A 19,888-nucleotide genomic window follows, 5' to 3' on the forward strand; every position below is an offset into this window, starting at 1 on the left:
TGGTCTGCCTCTGTGTTATATTAAATTAATTTATCATAAACCATAGAGTGACTCAATTTAGAAAAGTATTATAAGGCATGAATTTAGCCCAGTGTGTTTGGAAAAGAAGAGCTGATTAAGAAAGGTTATTTTCACTTTTCTACCATTTCAAGGTTTGCATTTTCACTTGATTCTTAAAATCACTGTTAATACAACCTCTTTCACTATGCAGTTATATCAGATGGACACCTATGTAGGCACAGAAATATACATGGAAGCACAAGTTAATCTTACTAACCCAGACTCAGAATATTCTCCATGTAGATTTGGCAGAAATATATCTGTGGTTGGTCAAAAGGCTTCCATATGGGAATGCACAAATTTACCACTGGAGATCTCAGATCAATGTTGTAGGATATTAATTTTCCTTTTCATAGGGTAAATGGACTCCTTATCTTTAATGGTGAGTGGTTTCCTTTGAAAGTCTGCTGCTGAATGTTTCTTCATCTGCCGGGAGGGTTACACTTAAGTGACACGTACTACTGGTACGCATCCCTCCCTGGAGGTTAAGTGAACTTGCTCTATAACTAGGGCGACCATATGTCCCAGTTTAGCTTGGACAGTCCTGGATTTCAGAGGCTGATCCCAGCTAGCTGCTGAGAATTATAAGAGGCATCCCAGAAATACAAGGGCACTGGATGCAGTCTGGCTGGGAATCATAGCAGTGCAGAGCACTTTGCAAGTAGGCAGGCAGGCACCACTGCCTGCCTGTCACGCATACAGCCCTGCTCTGCTGACTTGTAAGAGCAGTTGAGGGAGGGGGTAGGAGGAGGGGGGGCGGTCCAGATTTCCCAGATGATGTCCCAGATTTCCGGGATTTCCATATGGTCAGCCTATTTATAGCATCTCCATGCCCCTTGGACCTTGTGAATGGGAGATATAGTATTTATTCAAATCAATGTGGTGAGAAAAAACCCCTCATCTTAGATTTGAGTACTGGCTTGGGGCAGGTGGTGCCTTAGTTCCAATTTTAGCCCTGAGCCCCAGGCCAAAGCTGAATCATTGCCTTCCCTGGGAGTGGGGGTAGAGGCTTATGCAGTGGGGTAGGAGACTTGCAGCATGGGGAACATAGGGGGAGGACTGGAAGTTGCACTGTGCAGCTTGCCCCCCAACCCTTATTTTCAGCTCTGGGTCAGACCCCTCTAGCTCTGACCTGGCTGGGTCCAGAGTTGCCACCATTGTTTCTGCCTGGCCAGGCTGGGGCTGGGCCAAGGCCAGAGCTGCTGGTACTGACTCTCTGGGAGCTGGAGCACAGCTGCTGCAGAAGGTAAGTGGCAGCGAGAATACGAGGTATGGAGGAGAGGCAGGGGGATAGACAATGGTGGGGAGGGGGACACAGGCAGGTAGGGGCAGGCACAGCATGGCAGGGCAAGGGGCAAATTTTTCATGTATTTTAATTTTTAATTATTATGGGGTCATCTTGGATTTAGGCTAATATGGTAAATACCAGGGCATGTAGCTGTGGGCCCAACTTTCATGTTGCTTTCTAAATAGAAAAATTAGCATGAACTGTATTTTTTCTAGGAGCAGTCTAAACTATATAAGACTTGGCTCCACCATTGGCTGGTCATGGAACACCGTTAGTTTTTAAAGCAGTACTAGAGTTGGGACAGCTAGGTAATGCTATGACTTGTATTAAAAGGCTGGAGCAGGACAATGGTTCACTCTGATAAATAATAAAAGCTGAGTGGGTACTTGTGGGAAATGGGCTGAACTTGTCAGGAAAGAATTGCAGCCCATACCTGCTCCAAATCTAGTTAATGGTGAGCCCAGAGCTGCATCACCACAGTGTCTGTCTTCGTGTCCCCTCTTCACTGACAAAATGACACTATAGCCAAACCCAAGACTTCAAAGGCCTGAGGACAAACTAAAACTCAAGAGATTTATTTTCACCTGTAATGCACAAAATATCTGCCTCCCAATGCCCCTGTGAGAGGTGCCACTGAACAGAAGTTTCATGTTTCGAAATGAGCAAGAAGACTTATAGGAACATTCCCTAGATTGGTATGTTTGCTGCTGTCCTCTGTTTGTTGTATGGAAAGCCCTGTCTCAGACTAAGTCAAGACCAGTACTCTGGAATGCCTGGATGACCTAGGTCAATTTACACTGCTGTACTGACTTTACACCAGGGGTGTGTCTACATGAGATGCTAACTGTGCAGTAGCCTAATTCTATTGCGCAGTAGCGTGCAGGGCAAAACCCATGCTAATACTCTACTGCACAGTTGTATTATGCTACTGCACAGTTAGCATCACTAAAAAGCTGTGTGTTGGTGCTACTGTGCAGTAGTGTCAGTTACTGCATATTGATTTAGTACTTGGTTATCCAAGTACTAAACTTAATGTGCAGTAACTACGGTGCATTAATGAATGTGTAGATGCACCCAGGAGGCAGTGAGTAAGTCCTCCTAGCCTTTATTCATACAGGTAAATCCATTAATTTCAGTTTGTTTGTTGGTGTCTACAGGACTATTGGACTAAGTCTTATAGGATAAAGATACGGTCCTGGTTTTGTGTATCTAACAGAATAATCTCTTGTGCAGTTCTTAAAACTGGTGAAATTGTACTCATCCAAGATAATCATAAATTATAGTTGACATAAGTGAATAGTGTTGTAAGGCCAGATCCAGACTGATTACTTAGGTACCTCCATGTAGGTGTTATAATGCCTAAAAATGCCTGGGATACCCAGAGGCAAGAGGGAAATTTAGCATGTCTATATCACAGACGCAACATACAAATGGGATCTGGTCCTTACCTTATGTTTTATGCAGGAAAATTTACACTTTAATTTCACTCTGATAGACTTCAATACAGAAAGATACTGTACTTCCATAAACATTAGTTAAGCCAAGCATCTATAATTGTAAGGCTATAATTATGAGAGGGTCTGCAGAGCTGATATTCAAGTCTGCATAGATCAAGAAGCTGCTTGTTCTGCTCTACTTACATCATAGTCACATTTGAAGAGACTGAAGGGACAACGCGTAAATTGGCACCATTACAGTCAAGCTCTAGCCCTTGGCATGAACATTGTACTGGCACAGATTCGACCACTGAATGAAAAGGAGAATGTGGTGATGGCAAAAGGTGGGATGATGTGATAGAGAAAGAAGAGAAAGGTTAGAGAATGATAATATTTAGCACAATGACATTTCATAGCACGCTAAACAGAAGTGGCTAATGTTTTAACTCAAAGTACTCAAGTACACACTTGATTTAGACCTAGTAGGACTTTAGTTAATATACATTTGTCTAGATAATTACAAGATCTATATGGGCTTTTGAGCTGGATATCATGGCCTGATGTGACAGCACTTTATCTGACTGGTCTCTTATTTTTATTTTTGAATACAGCAATGTACTCCCACCCGCCTCTATCCAGGTGCTGTCACATAAGTTTTTGCTTCATTTCTGATACATATTTGTCAGTATAAACAAACCTAGCAAAATACATTCATGAATATTTAATTTATTTAAAAGAGTGTCTTGAGATGAGGTAAATAGGATGAAAGATTCAAAGATTGAGGTTCATGATTAACTTCACAGCAACATGGAGGGAAAAAAGTCTGTCTTTAGACTTGACCTCATTTATTTTACTTTCATAACCCATGTACTGTACCAAAGATAATGACACAGTTTAAAAAAGTAGTTCTTGGTTGCTATTTACATCATATTCAGGTGGAAGAGATGGAAGAGTGAAATTGTCCTGGAAATTTAGAGCAAAGTATAAATTTGGGGGTAAAAATAAAATTGTAGGGCACCCAGGACCAAAACATTATACTGGTAGGTATTATTCCAAGTGCAAAAAGTATTGTATGACTGTGTGCCTACATTCACTTTATTCATTAATATTAAAAAAACAACTTGTATACGTAAATGGAATTGTGTAACATTTTATTGCAGATGTGTGCACACTTTGCATGTACTCAATCTGAGAGCAAAAATATTAGCTCTCAAAAATTCTACTGTTAGATTAACCAAAATACTATACAACACTACAAGATGGATTAACATTCAATGGTGTTTTAGCACTGTAGCTATTTATATAGCATACTATATAAAATATTGGAAAAAGCAAAACAAAACAATGCATGCTATGGAGGTTTAGCACATTTGTGCAACAGATGGAAAGCCAAATTCAGACCAAATATATTTATTTGGCTTTCCCTGACCCCAAAATTGATCGCAAAATGTATCTGCCTTGAAGCTGTAAATCTGGGAACCTCCCAAGTGAGATTTGATATTCTGGACAATTTCACTGCTCCTATTATCTGTGAAACTGACAAGAATGTCAGTTGTACTGGGCAGCTGCATGGTGCAGGGAGTTCTTGGTTTACTGTACATTCAGAAAAAACTGAAAAATCAAATCAACAGAAAAATCCAAATTAAAAAATCCTGAACATTTCTGCAAAATGGAAACCTGATTTTCAGCCAGTTCTAAGCATTATATAAGCTACCTACAGTGGGGTAAAAGCAAAAAAACAAAATGATGAGCAATGGATTAATTTAGCTCAGGACATGTAGTGACCATTAAAGTTACTAAGAATTTAGAACAAGATTTTTAAAGGCACTGCTCTAATCAGCATTCTGACACTCAGGTGACTTAGAACTTACGTTCTGTTTTCAAGAATGCCCTAACAATTTCCTTGAGAAGTAACTTGGGCTTCTAAGTGCCATGTTAACTTTTTAAAAATGAGACAAATGGTGAGAGGAGCAATGTCTACTCACCTTTAAATATCTGGATCTTAATATTTAATGGGTTATGTTACTATAGTAGCAGGACCTATAGAATTTGGCTCATAAGAAAGCAATAGGCCTCACAGAGAACTCCAGTAAACTATAAATATAAGCTTCAAAATCTAGGTCAGAATTCTTGGTGTTAAATATAGTATAGCAAACTGCTAATCACAGCTCAATTGGAAATTTATATATGTCTCATGTCATAGCTAAATACCTTACTCATTTTGAACGAAGCCTATAACATTTGGGTTTCTTCTTCTCCCATGTACACTTTTAACTTGTTTGATGAATGGTTATTGTGGGAAAACTAGGTCAAAGAATTTTTCCCCATTTTTTTTCTTGAAAGATGCACAGCTTATGGTCATTCCAGTTTGTGAATCATATATATTTATGTCATAAATGGTTTAGCTTTGATGTTTCCCATTGAGAAAATATTTATTTTTTCCACTTATTTACTTCTCCTAAGCTTGCTGTCACTATAAATGGAATTGAAATTTGTACAAATGCATTAAAACTATATGCAATTGTCATTCGTTTCAATATAAACTAAATAACATGACATGAATTGAGATTTATTGTAAACAAATTGCAATGCATTGCTTTCTGGGAACTCACAGTAGCAATATCTTACTACTTACAGCATGTAGATGTCTTTGTTTCAAATGAATATGGGGAATTCTTTTCATTGTACTTGGCATAATATTTATCAAGTTGTTGAGACCAACCATTATTATCACCTAATAAAAAATCAGACAGATAACATTAAAAAAACCCTTCAAAACCTTAAACAAAGAACATCACTAAATTCAGTTGCATAGTCCTTTGCTTAGATTCCTCATGTTTCCTTCAGTAACATCAGCTTTCAGGAATTAACATCTATAAAGGTAGTCAGGGAAGATTCTAAGATTTGAAGTTGACTTGCCACATGCATGTACGAGTTCCTTGTTCCTCACAGAATTCCAGAGTTTTGCTGTGAGAGTTGACAAAAAAGATCTAAATACAAAGAATTAATCTTACAATACTAAAAATGAAAGGTAAGAGGACATGTCTACATGTTCATTAATGTGATGTAGTTGCTGCTCATTAAGTTCAGTACCTGTAATAACAGGTACTAACTAAATGTACAACAACCAGTGCTACTGCACAGTAGCACCATCACATGCCTTTTAAGTTATGCTAATGCACAGTAGACTAATTCTACTGAGCATAAGCACAATAGCATGGCTTTTGCCATGATGTACTAATGTCCAATAGAATTAGTCTACTGTGCATTTAGCGTCTTGTGTAGATGTGCCCAGTGAGACTGATAAGCTTCATCTTGGGAGTACAAGTTTGTCCCTCAACCATATTTTCTTAAGTGCTTTGGATAGATTAATCTCAATTACTCGATGGGAGTTTCATCATTTGGATGACTGTTCCCAAATATAACAGACTACATGGTGAGAAAATGTTTCTGACATCTAGCTTTTGCTAAGTGTCTTGGTTAAAGATAAATGAACAGTAAGTTGGGGAGAAAATAATGATACACCATATTTACATCAACAAATAAAACCTAAATTAACCACACATTTCATTAAATAAAGTAATAATAGTAATCTTTGTATTTGGTAAATTTGCACACATGCAATGAAGTATAGCAGGTCAAGGCAATAAAAAAAACAACTCTTACAATTTCTATCAGCATATACTGACTTCCAAAAATGGTGAAACCAGGCATTTGGTACAGCACCGTTTCTTTGTGTAGCCCTGTTACTATTGTATCAGTGTGACAACTTGTGGGCACGTCTACATGTCCACAATTACTATGCAGTAACCAAAATTACTGCATAGTATTTGTGCACATCTACACATGTATGCCCATACTGCACAGTAAATATGGTGACTTATGCCAACTTGAGCGTAAATTTGATACCTGCATCACACAGGTATCAAATTTATACCTGATTAGTTACTGTGCAGTCATGCACATGTAGAAACCTTACTGAGCAGAAACTGTGGGTGTAGGCTTTTTTGGGACTAAAGTTAGTCCCAAGTCAATCCACACAGTGTTAATGCACTTTAACACCTGCATGTGTAGAGACTGGCTTATTCCCACTTACTCTGCAGTAATTTACTGCACAGTAAATTAAAACTGGTATAAATACACATGTAGACACACCCTATGGTGCTTATTTGCCTACTGCCATTGGTATGTAAAGTTGGATTATGGGGATTGTGTCTCTTATCTTCATACCCCCCATTGGTATGCATGGATGAGGGAGTGAAAAACTATTTTGTGTCTGTTTTCATTGTGATAATGTATTTTAACTGCTTTTACCATTATGAATATAACAGGCCGGGGAAGTCAGGTTTGTGTGCACTGGTCCTGCCTTCTAAGATTGTAAAGTTCTTAAGGGGACTGATACTGTAAGAGAAAGTTGAGTAAATGCAGCTGAGGAGTCAGTGCTCACCCTAACTTTTGTGAAAGTCTAAGGTAAAGAGATCCCCAGGTCAGGAATAACAATGGTAGGGAGAGGCTTTTTTACTTGCATCTTTCAAGTACACATGAACTGCCCAGTCAAGAACTGTGTCATGATGGGAGTGAGCGAGCTGCAAGGATACTACAAGAAGATAATGGGGACAAGACAGAGGAGGACACATGGAAGAGAAAATACTGGCACAGACTGTTCAGAAGTGGGACCACTAAAGAGAATGATGATGATGATAATGATAAGTGAAAGGACTGGGGAAACAGGTGGGAGAGTTGAGAAAGGGTGGGGGGCCAGATGAAAAAGGGCACTGTGGTAGTCTTCTGTGTGATTGTGAGAGGTAAAGGAGATGGTGACAGGCACGCGGGTGAGTGGTTACAACTATTGTAATGGGGATGATGATGGTTTAACTGTGGTTATGTGTCATGGACTGTCAAGTACATCAGATGGGTCATAAAACAGAACTGTAAAGGTATAGGAAAATATGCATATATATAGTTATTTATTCATATATATAAAAATATACATTTTTGCAAAAAAACAAAAAAGGTATTATGTCTCACTATCACAACCATAAAGAGGTAAGTGTTGGTGATGTACAAGTCCTTTTAGTGGGTTCTGTCTGAACCTGCTACCCACTTGGTCCTAAAGAACTAAAATCCTTCGGGTATTTGCAGGTAGCTGCCAGATCCCAAAGAGCTGAGATTGCATGTAAAAGAGCTGGATTGCCTCTGTAACAAGAAGAGGAGTAGCACCCCCCAACATTGCCAAAGGGTCCCTAGCAACAGTGAGGAGTAGTGGTGAAGAGTAATGCCCCAGCAGTGGTGAGGCAAGGAAAACCTTGGGCTAAGAGAAACACTAGCTCTATTGACTAAGAGGGAACTCTGAACCTGTTGACTGTGCTGAACTCTTAACAGTAGGTTGAGGTGGGCTACTGATTATTAAGAAGTTCTTAAATCTGTTTGTCATCCCATTTTCCTTTCCCTCATTAATAAGCCCTGGTATCATTTGATATTGGTAGCGAGTGGGGAAGTTTTTCACTTTGCAACATCCAGACAGATCTTATTTTCTCAGGTTTCTGGGTGGAGGCTTAAGCTAAGATAATCAATTTGTATAAAACCCCTAAGATGAACTCAGCCCTTGTTACTGCCATCTGGTGCCTGGCAGAAGGGTTACATTTGGGAGACTTTCACATGCAGTTGTAAATATTTTTCTAGTCAAATCAAAATCTGGTACATAAGACTCCCTCCTTAAAGTTTTGACGCAGTTTTGGATTTAAGAATAATGCTAACCTCTCCTTAGCTTTGTCAAACATTTTTCAACATTTTTGGAGCCTAACATTTTTCAAATGGATAAAATTTGGACCAGAGTCATCAGTGTGATGTCATCAGTCATTTAATGGCAGTTACTAATGAGCTATGAAAAAATGCCAAGGGCAACAGAATTTTGACTTATTTTATAACTGTTGCTTTTTCACTGTCAAACATGTTTATAGCATGAGATTTAAGATGACATGTTAACCAAATGTTTCATTTTAACTGTTCTAAATCCCCAGGAACTGTCATTCTTCCTCCTGAATTTTAGGATTAAGACAGGACCAAGTGGGCATGTCTACATGAGACATGTTAATGCACATTAGCCTAATTTAATGTGCATTATGGGTGTGTGTCTACACATGTGCGCACCCTTAATGTGCATTAAAAATGGTGAAATTAGGCTAATCATGCCTAAATTTGACACCTACAAATGCAGGTATCAAATTTAGGTACAATTACTTAAAGTGCATTAATGCATGTATGGACATGACACAGCACTAACTTTAGTGCCGGGTCTGTCAGCACATGGCAAAACTGCAGGGACTTGGCACTAACATTAGTGCCAAGTTACTGCACATATAGACCCCTGCCAAAAATGCTTAATGTGCATTAACACAATAAATTAAGTCATGCTTAAATACACATGTTGATGTGCCCAGTCCTATTCATTGTGGATACATTTGATGAAACTTTATATCCAAAAGGCCATAACCACATGCCATCTTTGTAATATTGATTAAAGGAAAAGAAACCAAAGGTAAAATTTACTTACTGATCTGCAATTCCTCTTCCAAGTATGTAGGATCATCCATTTAAAAAAAAAAAAACATTTTAAAACTTTACAATGTAGTACCAGCAGGTGGAGCTGGTCAGAGGACTGACTGCCTCTCTTACACCTGTACTAACTCACTGACCTGATAGAAGTAACTGTAAGTCCTGCATAATAAGAATAAAAAATATCAGGCAGGCTAACTATATCTTTTAGCTACCTATTCACTTACTACATGTAAATGGAAAACAAGACATTAAGGCAAAGCAGGATTCTAAAATGAGAGCATTCCTGGGTTTCTTCTTCTTTCTCTTCAGGAATGATCCTTAAAGGGAAAAGGGAAGACTTGAGATATTTCTTCTCCATTTGTAATTTATAATTTACTGCAAATTACATGATGTCATGGATTATGTCTTGTGGAGCAACACATATCTTATTTTGAGAATAAGAAGTTACATGCAGGAAAAAGTTACATGCAGGTAAGTAAATTTTACCATTCTGCCTGGTACTCTTTTTATGCAATCAGGGCATGGGCAATCTGAGAGCTCGTAAATATAATATGTTTGTGTTGTGTAGTCTGCAGACCACAGCAGCAAGTAGTTTACATGGGATCCAGCTGCCCCTTTCAGACAACTGGATGGCAAACTGATTTAATCAGTCTGACACCCACCTCAATCAATCAGACAAGGTAGGGTGGACTATCAGAGCTCATAATAGCTCTGTGATAATAGCCCATTAGCAATGTTGTCAGGTCAGATCATAAAAGTTTGTCCAGGAAACTTCAAAACAAGCTTTCAAAGCAAGCTTCAGGGAGATTGAGGAGGGTTGGTGGATTGCAAACTTATGTGTATGTTTTTAATTTTGATCATTCCACAAAAGTTAAGTTGTACAATGGCTATTATATATTGCAAACTGTCCATCACATGTGTTGAAAATAAATAGGTTGCTATTTCATGCTTTTTAGCTAGATGAAAGCTTTAACTTTGTATTACACTTCCCTCACACTAATCAGACGTGCTTTCCTACCTGCAAATACTAGAAATTCTGCTAATTTATTTCAGCATATACACTGGTCATCACTTTCGCCTTCAGGCCCCAATGCTTCTGTGACCATGTTTGCACTGAAACAATGAAGCATGTTATGGTACAAAGCAAAATCTTTGCCGCCAGTCCGTAGCCTCCTTAGAAACCTAACAAACTTGCAGAAACTGGTTACCCTATTTGTTTCTGTTTGGATTTCTTTATGCTTATTTGAGAATATACTTAGTCCATACTGGCATTGCTTACAAGCACTAATAGCATGGAGAATTTAAAAAGCGTTAACCCCTTAAAACACTATTTACCACTAATATCTTAGAGATAATATATATACATCTCCAGAACACTTCTGTATTTTTTGTACTTTCATCAATAATTAACAAATATTGAGAGTCTCTGACATCTCTGGGTTGGCAAATGTGCAGGATTCAAAACTTTTTTTTTTAAATCAGTGCTATATATTTTGTACAAGAGAGCTTCAAATCCTTGCAAAGATGATTCAGAAGGCTCTCAGATGACTGACAGGATTAGCTGCTTTGGGACAAGGTTCATAACAGTCCTGTTTAAGCTCTATTTGGTACTGTACATAGGTATACAAAATTGCGGTACAGTAAATCCAAAACTTAAGCAAATGCATAATAAAGGTTGTGTATGTTTAAGCTTATCTGTTGAATGAAGCTGGCTTGGTGTATATGAAATTTAGGCAGTATTTTCAGGCTGCTTTGCTGTCATTTCCTATGACTGCTTTAATTAAAATCTTTTAGGTTCTTCCCTTGCTCTCAGTACGCTTTGCCATATTTTGCTTGTTTTTTTGGAGACCTTTTAGGAATAGAAATAGTCTCAGCTTCTGATAAATTACAGCCAAAGGCACAATAAAAACTCTGATAATTGTGAATAGAAAAGATGTCCAGCAGACAGTGGCAAACACAGAGAAAATGGCAGTCCCAGACAATGCCAACACAGAGAATGTTATCCCCTGGGCAAGTTCTGAATTTGAGCTCCCCTCTGTACAGGGTGTTCACATGCCTCTTTTTGGCTCTTAAACTTGTGGCCATTTTCATTTTAGTTCTGTGCTTTAATTAAGATTATCTGGGGGAAAAATATAAGCCCAACTCTACTTATAATGCACAAACTTTTAAGCTGCATTGAAGGGACTTTGTGGTGTTCTGCTTCTGAAAGCCAGATAATGGATACACTGTTATCCCTTTTTAAAGTATTTGGGAATCTTTTTTCCAAATGGCAATGGTTTTATAAAAGGCCAACACAGTTACATGTTAGTTTTTGGAGAAAAGAATGAGAGAGAATGTTTATGCAAGGGTGGATTCAGAAGGGTACAGGGGTGAGGTTGGCTTGTGTTTTTGATGATCAGTGTGAGCTCTGACCAGAGCCCAAGTGGCCCACTGCTTTTTGCCCTCCCCCTTCTACTTACTTTTCTGTCCCCGCTCCCCCTTCCCCCCCATTCAGTGGCAGGGGAAAGGAGGATGAATGGCAGCAACATTCACTTCCTGGGCTCCAGAGCCACACAGCCAGAGCTTGTACTGTCAGTTAGTGAACACATAGGCTAGGGACAGAAATTACTCACAAACCAGTTTAAGTGATCAGAAACAGGTTTAAACCTCTAACAGAACAGAAGTTCAGTGCACTTAAACGACTTACAAAATGGCTGAAACCAGATGAAGATAAACCTGGTTGGATGTAGTATCAGACTTAACTGATTTAGGTCAAACCAGTTTATGGAACGTCTGTCCCAGACCATGGAGCTTACTCAGTATACGTAACTCCAGAGCCCATGCTGACCAGTTAGTGAGCTCACAGCAAACTGCCTGTGCACGGCATGCCCAAAGGTGTCCCCAGCCCCTCTTTGCCCCACTGCTGGATGGATCTGCTGCTTCCTCCATACTAAGAAAGACCAGGGAATAGTGTACTATGGAATGATGGTCCACCAGAGAGTGCAAAGAGAATCTGTGTAGCCTCAGGAAGGAGCTTTGTATATTGGTGTAATCATAAAAGAGAATGGATACTGAAGTAGGTTGCCTAGTCTGCTGGCTTTTGCAGGCAGATTTTGCTCCCTGAAGAGTTCCTCAGCCAGTCCTTCCAAATAAATCACCTTCTTAATGCAACGAACAAGCAAATAAATAAAAAACAAAACAAAACCCTTTGTCCCTGGTCCTGGACACTAGGAGAGGAGCTCTTCAGTTTGGGGTTCAGCACAGAAGCCTGTCCCCTCCTTAAAACAAACTGTTCTGCTCACACTTTGCTTCTTCCCCCTTTGATTATTCTGGGAGCTTTTGAAAGCTCCTAATGGAGCACTTTCTGCCAGTCCAAATCCTCTGCAGCTGGGCTTCTCAACAGGGCTGACTCGCTCCTTTTAAAGTCACAGACCACTCTATTACAGGTACAGTCCTAGATAGGCAGTAGGTCAAATGGGATACCACACATATTGGGCACAGACAGAAGTGACAGTTTTGCCTGATTTGACCACAGAAAGAAGTCTATAGCCATGACTAAACATTAGTGCACAGCTGCAGCCAGCTTAAAAATAGCCAGTCAAGTGAAAGTCTGACTCCTCATTGCACAAGAGGTCAGATAAAGACATTTCAAAATACAACATCTTCTGTAGCTTCTGTCTGTCTGCGTTGTCTGCCAGCCTTGAGGTGTTTTCAGAATAGGAAGGGGGAAAGGGAGCAGAGGAAGTTCAGTCTGGGGTTTTTTTTAGCTCCTGCTGGAGAGTAGGATAGGTGTATCAGAGCCCCCTGAGGTTGGGGGGGAAGGGTCCAATTCACCCACCCCCACACTCCAGAGCCAGCTGGGGAAACCCTAGAATGAACTCCCTCTGCTCCCTTTTGCCCCTCACATTCTGACACCGGGACAGAATGGAAGAGAGATAGGGCCATTGCTAGGGGAAACTGACTGGAGGCTTCAGCCAGCAGCTAGATTCCCCTCCCCCTGGAACCAAAAGTGAACTTCTGTTTGTTCCAAGGGATTGCTGCAATTCAGAATGCTTCCTGAAAAGTGCTCTCATTTACAGTGTGAAGCTGCTTGTCTGTCTGCATCCATTACTTTGCATTAGGACAGCCCTGATTTCCTGTACTTCCTCATGTCAGTGACATGGAAATACTGTTTTTTTCTCCGGGTCCCCATCTTTCACAAAGAGAACAAAGATATGAGTACTGAAATACAATAAATCAGTTCCCAAACTTTTCTGAACTTTCAAAATCGTTGTGTCTTAGTTTCATTCAAGTTTTGGGCTGAAGATTGGGATAGTTTCATTTTATCCAAACTGATTCCATCAGTCACCAACATTCACCTTGGAGTTGGTTAACTATATTTAGTATGAATACTCAGTCAGCCACAAAATGCCTGAAATGTCATTTAAAGTTTATGTTAGGATTCTGACCTGTTTATACACTGTTGACATGAGGTTCTTCAAGCATTTCCAGAAATGATTAGTTGTAGCACTGGCCCTGTGATGTCAGACACTCCTAAGAGTAGAGCCTAGATGAGAGATGAGCCAATTTCCTGAGAGAATTCTGAAATAGATTCAGTTGGTTTTACTTCTGGCCACATGAGATTTTGAGAAAACTGAAATTAGTACATCTCCCAAATCATAGAAACCATAGAAAAGTAGAGTTGCAAGGGAACTCCAGAAGTCAGTCTAACTCTCTGCCTGAAGTAGGATCGCCTTTATCCAAACCACCCTCCAGGACGTAGGATAAAGGAAATGAATAACTAATGCAACTTCTTATCAAGGAATGGTCAGAAATCTTCAGTCATCTCAGTCTAGTTTATACTGTGCTGATTATCATTTTTGCATCAGTGCAAGTGAATGAGGATGCTAAACCTGAGACCTGAGATCTATACTATAGATCTGAGTATGTGCATTTTATCTCTTTGTCCCAGTTAGAAAATCCTTAATAAACTGCTCAGAATTGAACTTACAAAATGTACTTCATATATAAAATCTTCTCTTCATGCCACCTCTTGATAGGCATCTATGTACAGAATCAATACTTAGTTATTGTAGCTGATAGCTGTGCCTGAAGATCTAGTTATCAAGATGATCTTGTGCTGGTCATGCTCTAAAACAGCATTTCTTAACCCATGGGTCATGACCCAAAAGTGATTGCAATAACATACGAACGGGTCATGAACAAACTTTAAAATGCATCAATGTAGTTTAGAAATGAATTCTCCTTTAAAGGAGAAAAGCATGGGAAGCCATGGTTTTTCCCTTGCAGGCTATCTGAGTTCCAGCTTGCAAGGGGCTGGTTGTTGCCCCCCTGTGCGCTACCCCTCACCTGTCCCACACTCCCACCCCCTGTCCCACACACTGGGGGAGTTTGGGGCCTGGGGGTGGGGGGCAGCAGTTCAGGAATGAGAGGCACTAGGTCAGGACTGGCCATCAATATTTAAAAATGGGTTCTGATCAAAAAAGTTTGAAATCCACTGCTCTGAAACATTCCTGACATTTATTTCCATACATTTTCTGCTAATGTTAAGAAATAAGAGCACAATCATAGGTGCTACTTTTATAGCTTTCCACCACTGACAGACAAAGATAAATAATGATAATAATTTAGTGCCTGAACCTATGGCATTCTTTATATGGCGAAATTCCCATTGATTTCAATGGGATCAGGATTTTGATCTCTGACTTTAATGGAGCTATGTTTATAAGAATAGCTAGATCAGGGTCTTTGACCGGACACAGTGAGGTCTGATCTAGAAAATTTTCATTGGCTTTACTAAACTGATTTTCAAACAATCAGAGCAAACCCAAAATTTAGATGTACTTAAATCTGTCCAACACCCACTCAAATCAGCATAGCTAAATCCAATAAGTAGTTCTGTGTGGGGAGAAGTGACTGCAGAATAATTTAGATATACTCAAGCTAGCTTTAAACTAGCCAAGAAGCAAGGTAAATTAGCCCATGCTGAAAAACTGCTATTGCTGACAAAGTGAGCCACAAAAATTCAAACATGCTATAAAACAAATTTAAGCAAGGGTAAAACTAGTTGAAATGCTTTTATATTAGGTGATTGTACCATTTTCATATTCATTTAAAATCAGTTTAATTTGGTCAGTGAGGCCTTTTAAAGTAGACAAGCCTCAATTTCCAAATGATAAACATCTTCTCAGTGCCATAGTTTTATGTCTTCTGACAAACAGGTCTGCTCTAGGTACAAATTCTCTCTCTAACTTATATCCTATTTTTTAGTCTTTACAATTCAGTTTATGAAATAAATGGAGTATGGGATGAATTAAAATAATACCAAAACCAAAATCCGTTTGTATAAAAGCTGCTGCTGCTTAAAATTTCACTTCATGATGTGTCACCTCTGTGAAGATCAAACCAGACATAAATCCAGACCATGCATATGTATATGTGCACAATGTGCCTGAACTATCCCACATTGTTATTAACTTTGCTCATTACTAATCCTTTACAAATTGAGAATAAAAGACTGCACTGGATTTTTTTTTTAAAGTGCGGGCAGATTCTATTGTCATTTACACCAGAAATTCCTTCAGCAGAATTATTCTGGATGTGAGTATGGACTTTCTTACACATTAATTTCAGGTAGCTCCTGGAGTTCTTAACTCCTGCATTGTTCATACATTAATACCCCAAACTAGTTTTAAGCACTCTTTAAGTGGCTTAGTTATGCCACTTCAGGGCAGGTTTATTTCTGATTCATGTTACCCAACTTATGTTACGCTAACTTGCATAGGTGCCAACTCTATGGGTGCTCCAGGGCTCAAACACCCACCAAAAAAATTAGGGGGTGTCAGTGCTTTGTCCTGACACTGAGCTTTTACAAGCTGGTACCAGTAGGTGGCAGAAGCACATTACATGGCTACACAGGAAGGCAGAATTGGACCACTGCACCGTGATTCATGGTGAGGTACTAGATATGAGCAGGGCCAGAGGTAGGGCCAAAGCACCCACTGGCAAAAACCAAAGTCAGTACCTATGCTAATTGTATGGCTAATGGGGGGGTAGGGGAGCAGCAGGGGAGAACCCTGAGGGGTGTGTGTAGGGTGCAGGGGGGAACACAGTAATCCCCAAGGGGCAGGGAGGGAGTCCAGAACAGAAGGAGAGGGGAGGGGGTGCAATTCTTACCTTTTGGTCCTCAAGGCCCCTGCTCACTTGAATGTGTGACTGCTCCAAACTTGAGCCAGAACTAATCCTGATCAATGCGTGAGAAGCTTAAAGTGTAATGTGCAACAAAGCCATAAGAGTAGGATTTGGCCCTGCGCAACTAGTATTTGAAAAGTTTCCACAGAAGAATTTGATGCTTTGATTTTTTATTGGTGTTTGTGACTGAGCCTTCTCTGAATTTCTGAGTGTTTCTTTTTGGCCTCATATAAGCAACATACAAAATTTACCACTCAGCATCTTTCTTATAAACCAGTGATTCTCAACTAGGGTGCCAAGGCACCTAGAGGTGCCACAACATCCTCTGAGGAATGCTGGGATGTTTGAGGAGATAACCCAGGTATGAGGAGTGTGGCAGGCCAGTAGGGGGCACTCCTGTGTTGAGCCACCCACCTCACTGTGCTGGACCACCTTCCAGGCTCTGAGTGCCTCCCTGGGGGTGCCTCACGTCTGGCTGACCCTCTTCCTGGAGCACACCCACTAGCCTGGGGGTTGCACTGCCACCACCCAGGGCCGGGCTTGATTCTGGCTCTGCGCACCCTGGGAAACACAGGTCTAGTAGCCCTCAAGGGTACTTGATTCACTTCAAGAACTTGGGATGCTTTCCTCAGTCAGAAGCACCAATAGTGGTCTCCCTTAGTCAGCCGAACCAAGGGGACCCCAAGGCATAATCTAGACCCACTCCCAGTAATTCTCCCACACTAGGTACAAAGGAGAACTTTATTGGTTACAAGAGGTAAGGTTGGAATAGGGTACAGGTTAGAGCAATATCAGAGAAATCCCATAGAGCAAAATGAGTGGCTGGGGTAGCCTTCGATCATGCATCTGAGTTACTGCAAGCTATATATCTAGTTAGAGCTCAGGTAGCTTACTCATGAGTATCATCCACAGGCAAGTGGAGATTCCCTCTGGAGGCAGGAATTTCCTTGATCATGAGTTTTGAGAGAGACATCAAGTTTCAGATGGTTCATCTGTTCTCTCTCTCTGAGTCTTCCTCATGGCTACTGCCCCCTCCTTTTCTGCCTTAACTTATATAGCCCTTGTGACCTCATTTACCTGGGTCAATGGAGGCCAGCACCTGTTGGCCGTCAGCCAACTAATTTGAAATGCATCACTAGTTGCTGGGCAGACTGGCAGTTCCTAGGTCCCCAGGGAGCAAGCCCCTCACCCAGGTATGTGATGCCAGTCACATAGGTAGAGGGAGCAGGTTTCCCCCCTCCCTCAGGAATGTATCCAGCTCAGGTTACCTAAAGAGATAGGGTAAGGTGTTTATCTTCTGCTGGTCCCATCCTAACCAAACTGTCATAGAACAGAGTTTTTGGGGAGAAACAGAGGTGGCCTTTTGCCACAAGGAGATGAAAGCAGGATAGGCTTAGGCTCAGTCCCTACCTGGCCACCCCCTACCCCACTACCCTGCTGCTCTGCAAAGAGATAAGCACCATAGTAACTAAATTAGTTTTGAAATAAGATGGTGCTCAGTTCACAAAAGTTATGAAGGGGTGACTTGAGTCTGAAAAGGTTGAGAACTGCTGTTAAAAACTTAAGTATCAGACTATGAGAGGTGCCAAGCATCTGCTGATAACACAGGTGAAAGTTAGTAGAACAGGCCTGCATTTTTAGAACTGTATATGCAAAATACCTCTGAGGAGGAGTTGGCTGTATATCTCCTTTGAGGTATGTACACAGATGTTACATTTAGATTGACCTAACCAGGATTATGTCAATCTAAATGCCCAATTCTATAAGCATGCACAGGGCTTAAATCACCCCAAAATGGTGTGCGTGATCTAGGTTAGTGCACCTGAGTGGATGCACTAACTTAGACTAATATTGGTTTAACCTGATCTAAGAAATGAGAATGGAGAAAGCCCAATCATTTACTCCAGCCCTGGGGCTGAACTATTCTGACTGCCCCACCCCCCCTCCCCCACTGCTGCCAACCTTGACTGGGCTATTTTTAGTCCACAACCCTCTCCCCTGACTGGACAAACCCTCTCTCCCTATGGACTTGCCAACCTCTGTGTTGGTCCCCTCTCAGTCCCTGATCTCACCAGCCCCTCTGCAGACCTGCTAATTGCCCCCCCCAATCCTGCCCATGAACTGATGTACACATTGCTCCTAGTCTAGGTCTAGGTGGGTTAAAGTAAGCTCCCTTAGGCTCCTTTGAAATTCCATCCCATGATTACAATTATATAGCTAGTACTGCAGCCTAGACCATGATTCATTTCTGTGTCTGAGCTGGATAAATTTAGAGCCTTAGCATGGTCCTTTTAGGTCTGGGAGTGTTTCAGTGGCAGCACATTTTGGCATGGAGGACCTCCCCTGGGGAATCAGGAACATTTTAAATTTAACTTGAATACTTGTGCTTGCTTCAGTAAGCTTGAAACAAATGGCTATGACACCATAATTTAAAGACAAGAGTGTACACACTACAAACAATCACTGCCTAGCTGCCAAAAAGCAATTTTGCTGAATTACAAGGAAAATTGGCCAGAAGGCATATTTCTAAACACTGAGAAGATTGCTGTCCCCAAAATGGTTCAGGCACAATTAAAAATAAAGATCCTACTTGTGAAAAAATATAATTTGTCTGATTAAGCTGTGTTCTTTCTACAGTTCTCACACAGATCGGTAAGTAGAGTATTAGTCAAATGTGTAACAGCAGTCATTATTTTATTAATGTTCCCTTCATAAGGGAACTGTCCAATCTATGCAAGCACAAAACAATTTGTAGCTGGATATTAGGCACAATACATGTAGATACTTGCATTAAAAAAAAATTCAAAGGTGGCTGGGGAATTAAAAAAAAATACTGAAAATAACCTATATATGTATATGTAAAACATTGTCCCAAAGGTTCTAGTGATCCATTGATACATGAAAAGATGATATTTAACAACACTTTCTGAGACGGAACATGGCAGCTTTTTAGGAGAGCAAAGCAAGACTGTGAAACTTGTCTTAGACATAAAGTGAAGATAAAAGTCAGCGTATTCAAAGGAAATTTTAAGAGGAAATTTAGGTAGGTATGGATAAGGAACACAAACTTCATGGCAAATGCCGGTTCTAACATTCCTAATGCTTTTGGAAAGTGGTATACAATCTTTTTGCAACACAAATGATCAGGACCTTGTTTATTCATTGGTTTTGGATGATAATTCTCTGTAGCAGCAAAATACTTCTGAGTGCTATTTTATTTGGTACTGAAAAATGAATTCAGCAGTGGGTTCTGTACCAAGTCAAAAAGTGAATTGCAAACACTAAATTCCTGAACCATCTAGGCTTCCCTACACATGGGGATTGCAACCTGGAGTGGTATGAAGGCAAATTTTATATTGCTCCAATTATTCACATT

At 40.3% G+C, this 19,888-nt stretch overlaps 1 protein-coding gene across 1 annotated transcript in view; it reads right to left on the minus strand.

Moving 5' to 3' along the window:
- The window catches only part of RXFP1 (relaxin family peptide receptor 1), a 101,040-nt gene that overhangs the window by 41,325 nt on the left and 39,827 nt on the right, over window positions 1-19,888 (minus strand). Inside the window, exons 3-4 of the mRNA XM_090036291.1 lie at window positions 5,420-5,518; window positions 2,989-3,094 (exon numbers count right to left, since the gene is read on the minus strand). Coding sequence (XP_089892417.1) covers window positions 2,989-3,094; window positions 5,420-5,518 — 205 coding nt within the window. The remainder of the gene's footprint in view (window positions 1-2,988; window positions 3,095-5,419; window positions 5,519-19,888) is intronic.

This window comes from Crocodylus siamensis, chromosome 2 (genome assembly GCF_052110815.1).
Source record: "Crocodylus siamensis isolate JL-2025a chromosome 2, ASM5211081v1, whole genome shotgun sequence".
Classification (NCBI taxonomy): domain Eukaryota; kingdom Metazoa; phylum Chordata; order Crocodylia; family Crocodylidae; genus Crocodylus; species Crocodylus siamensis.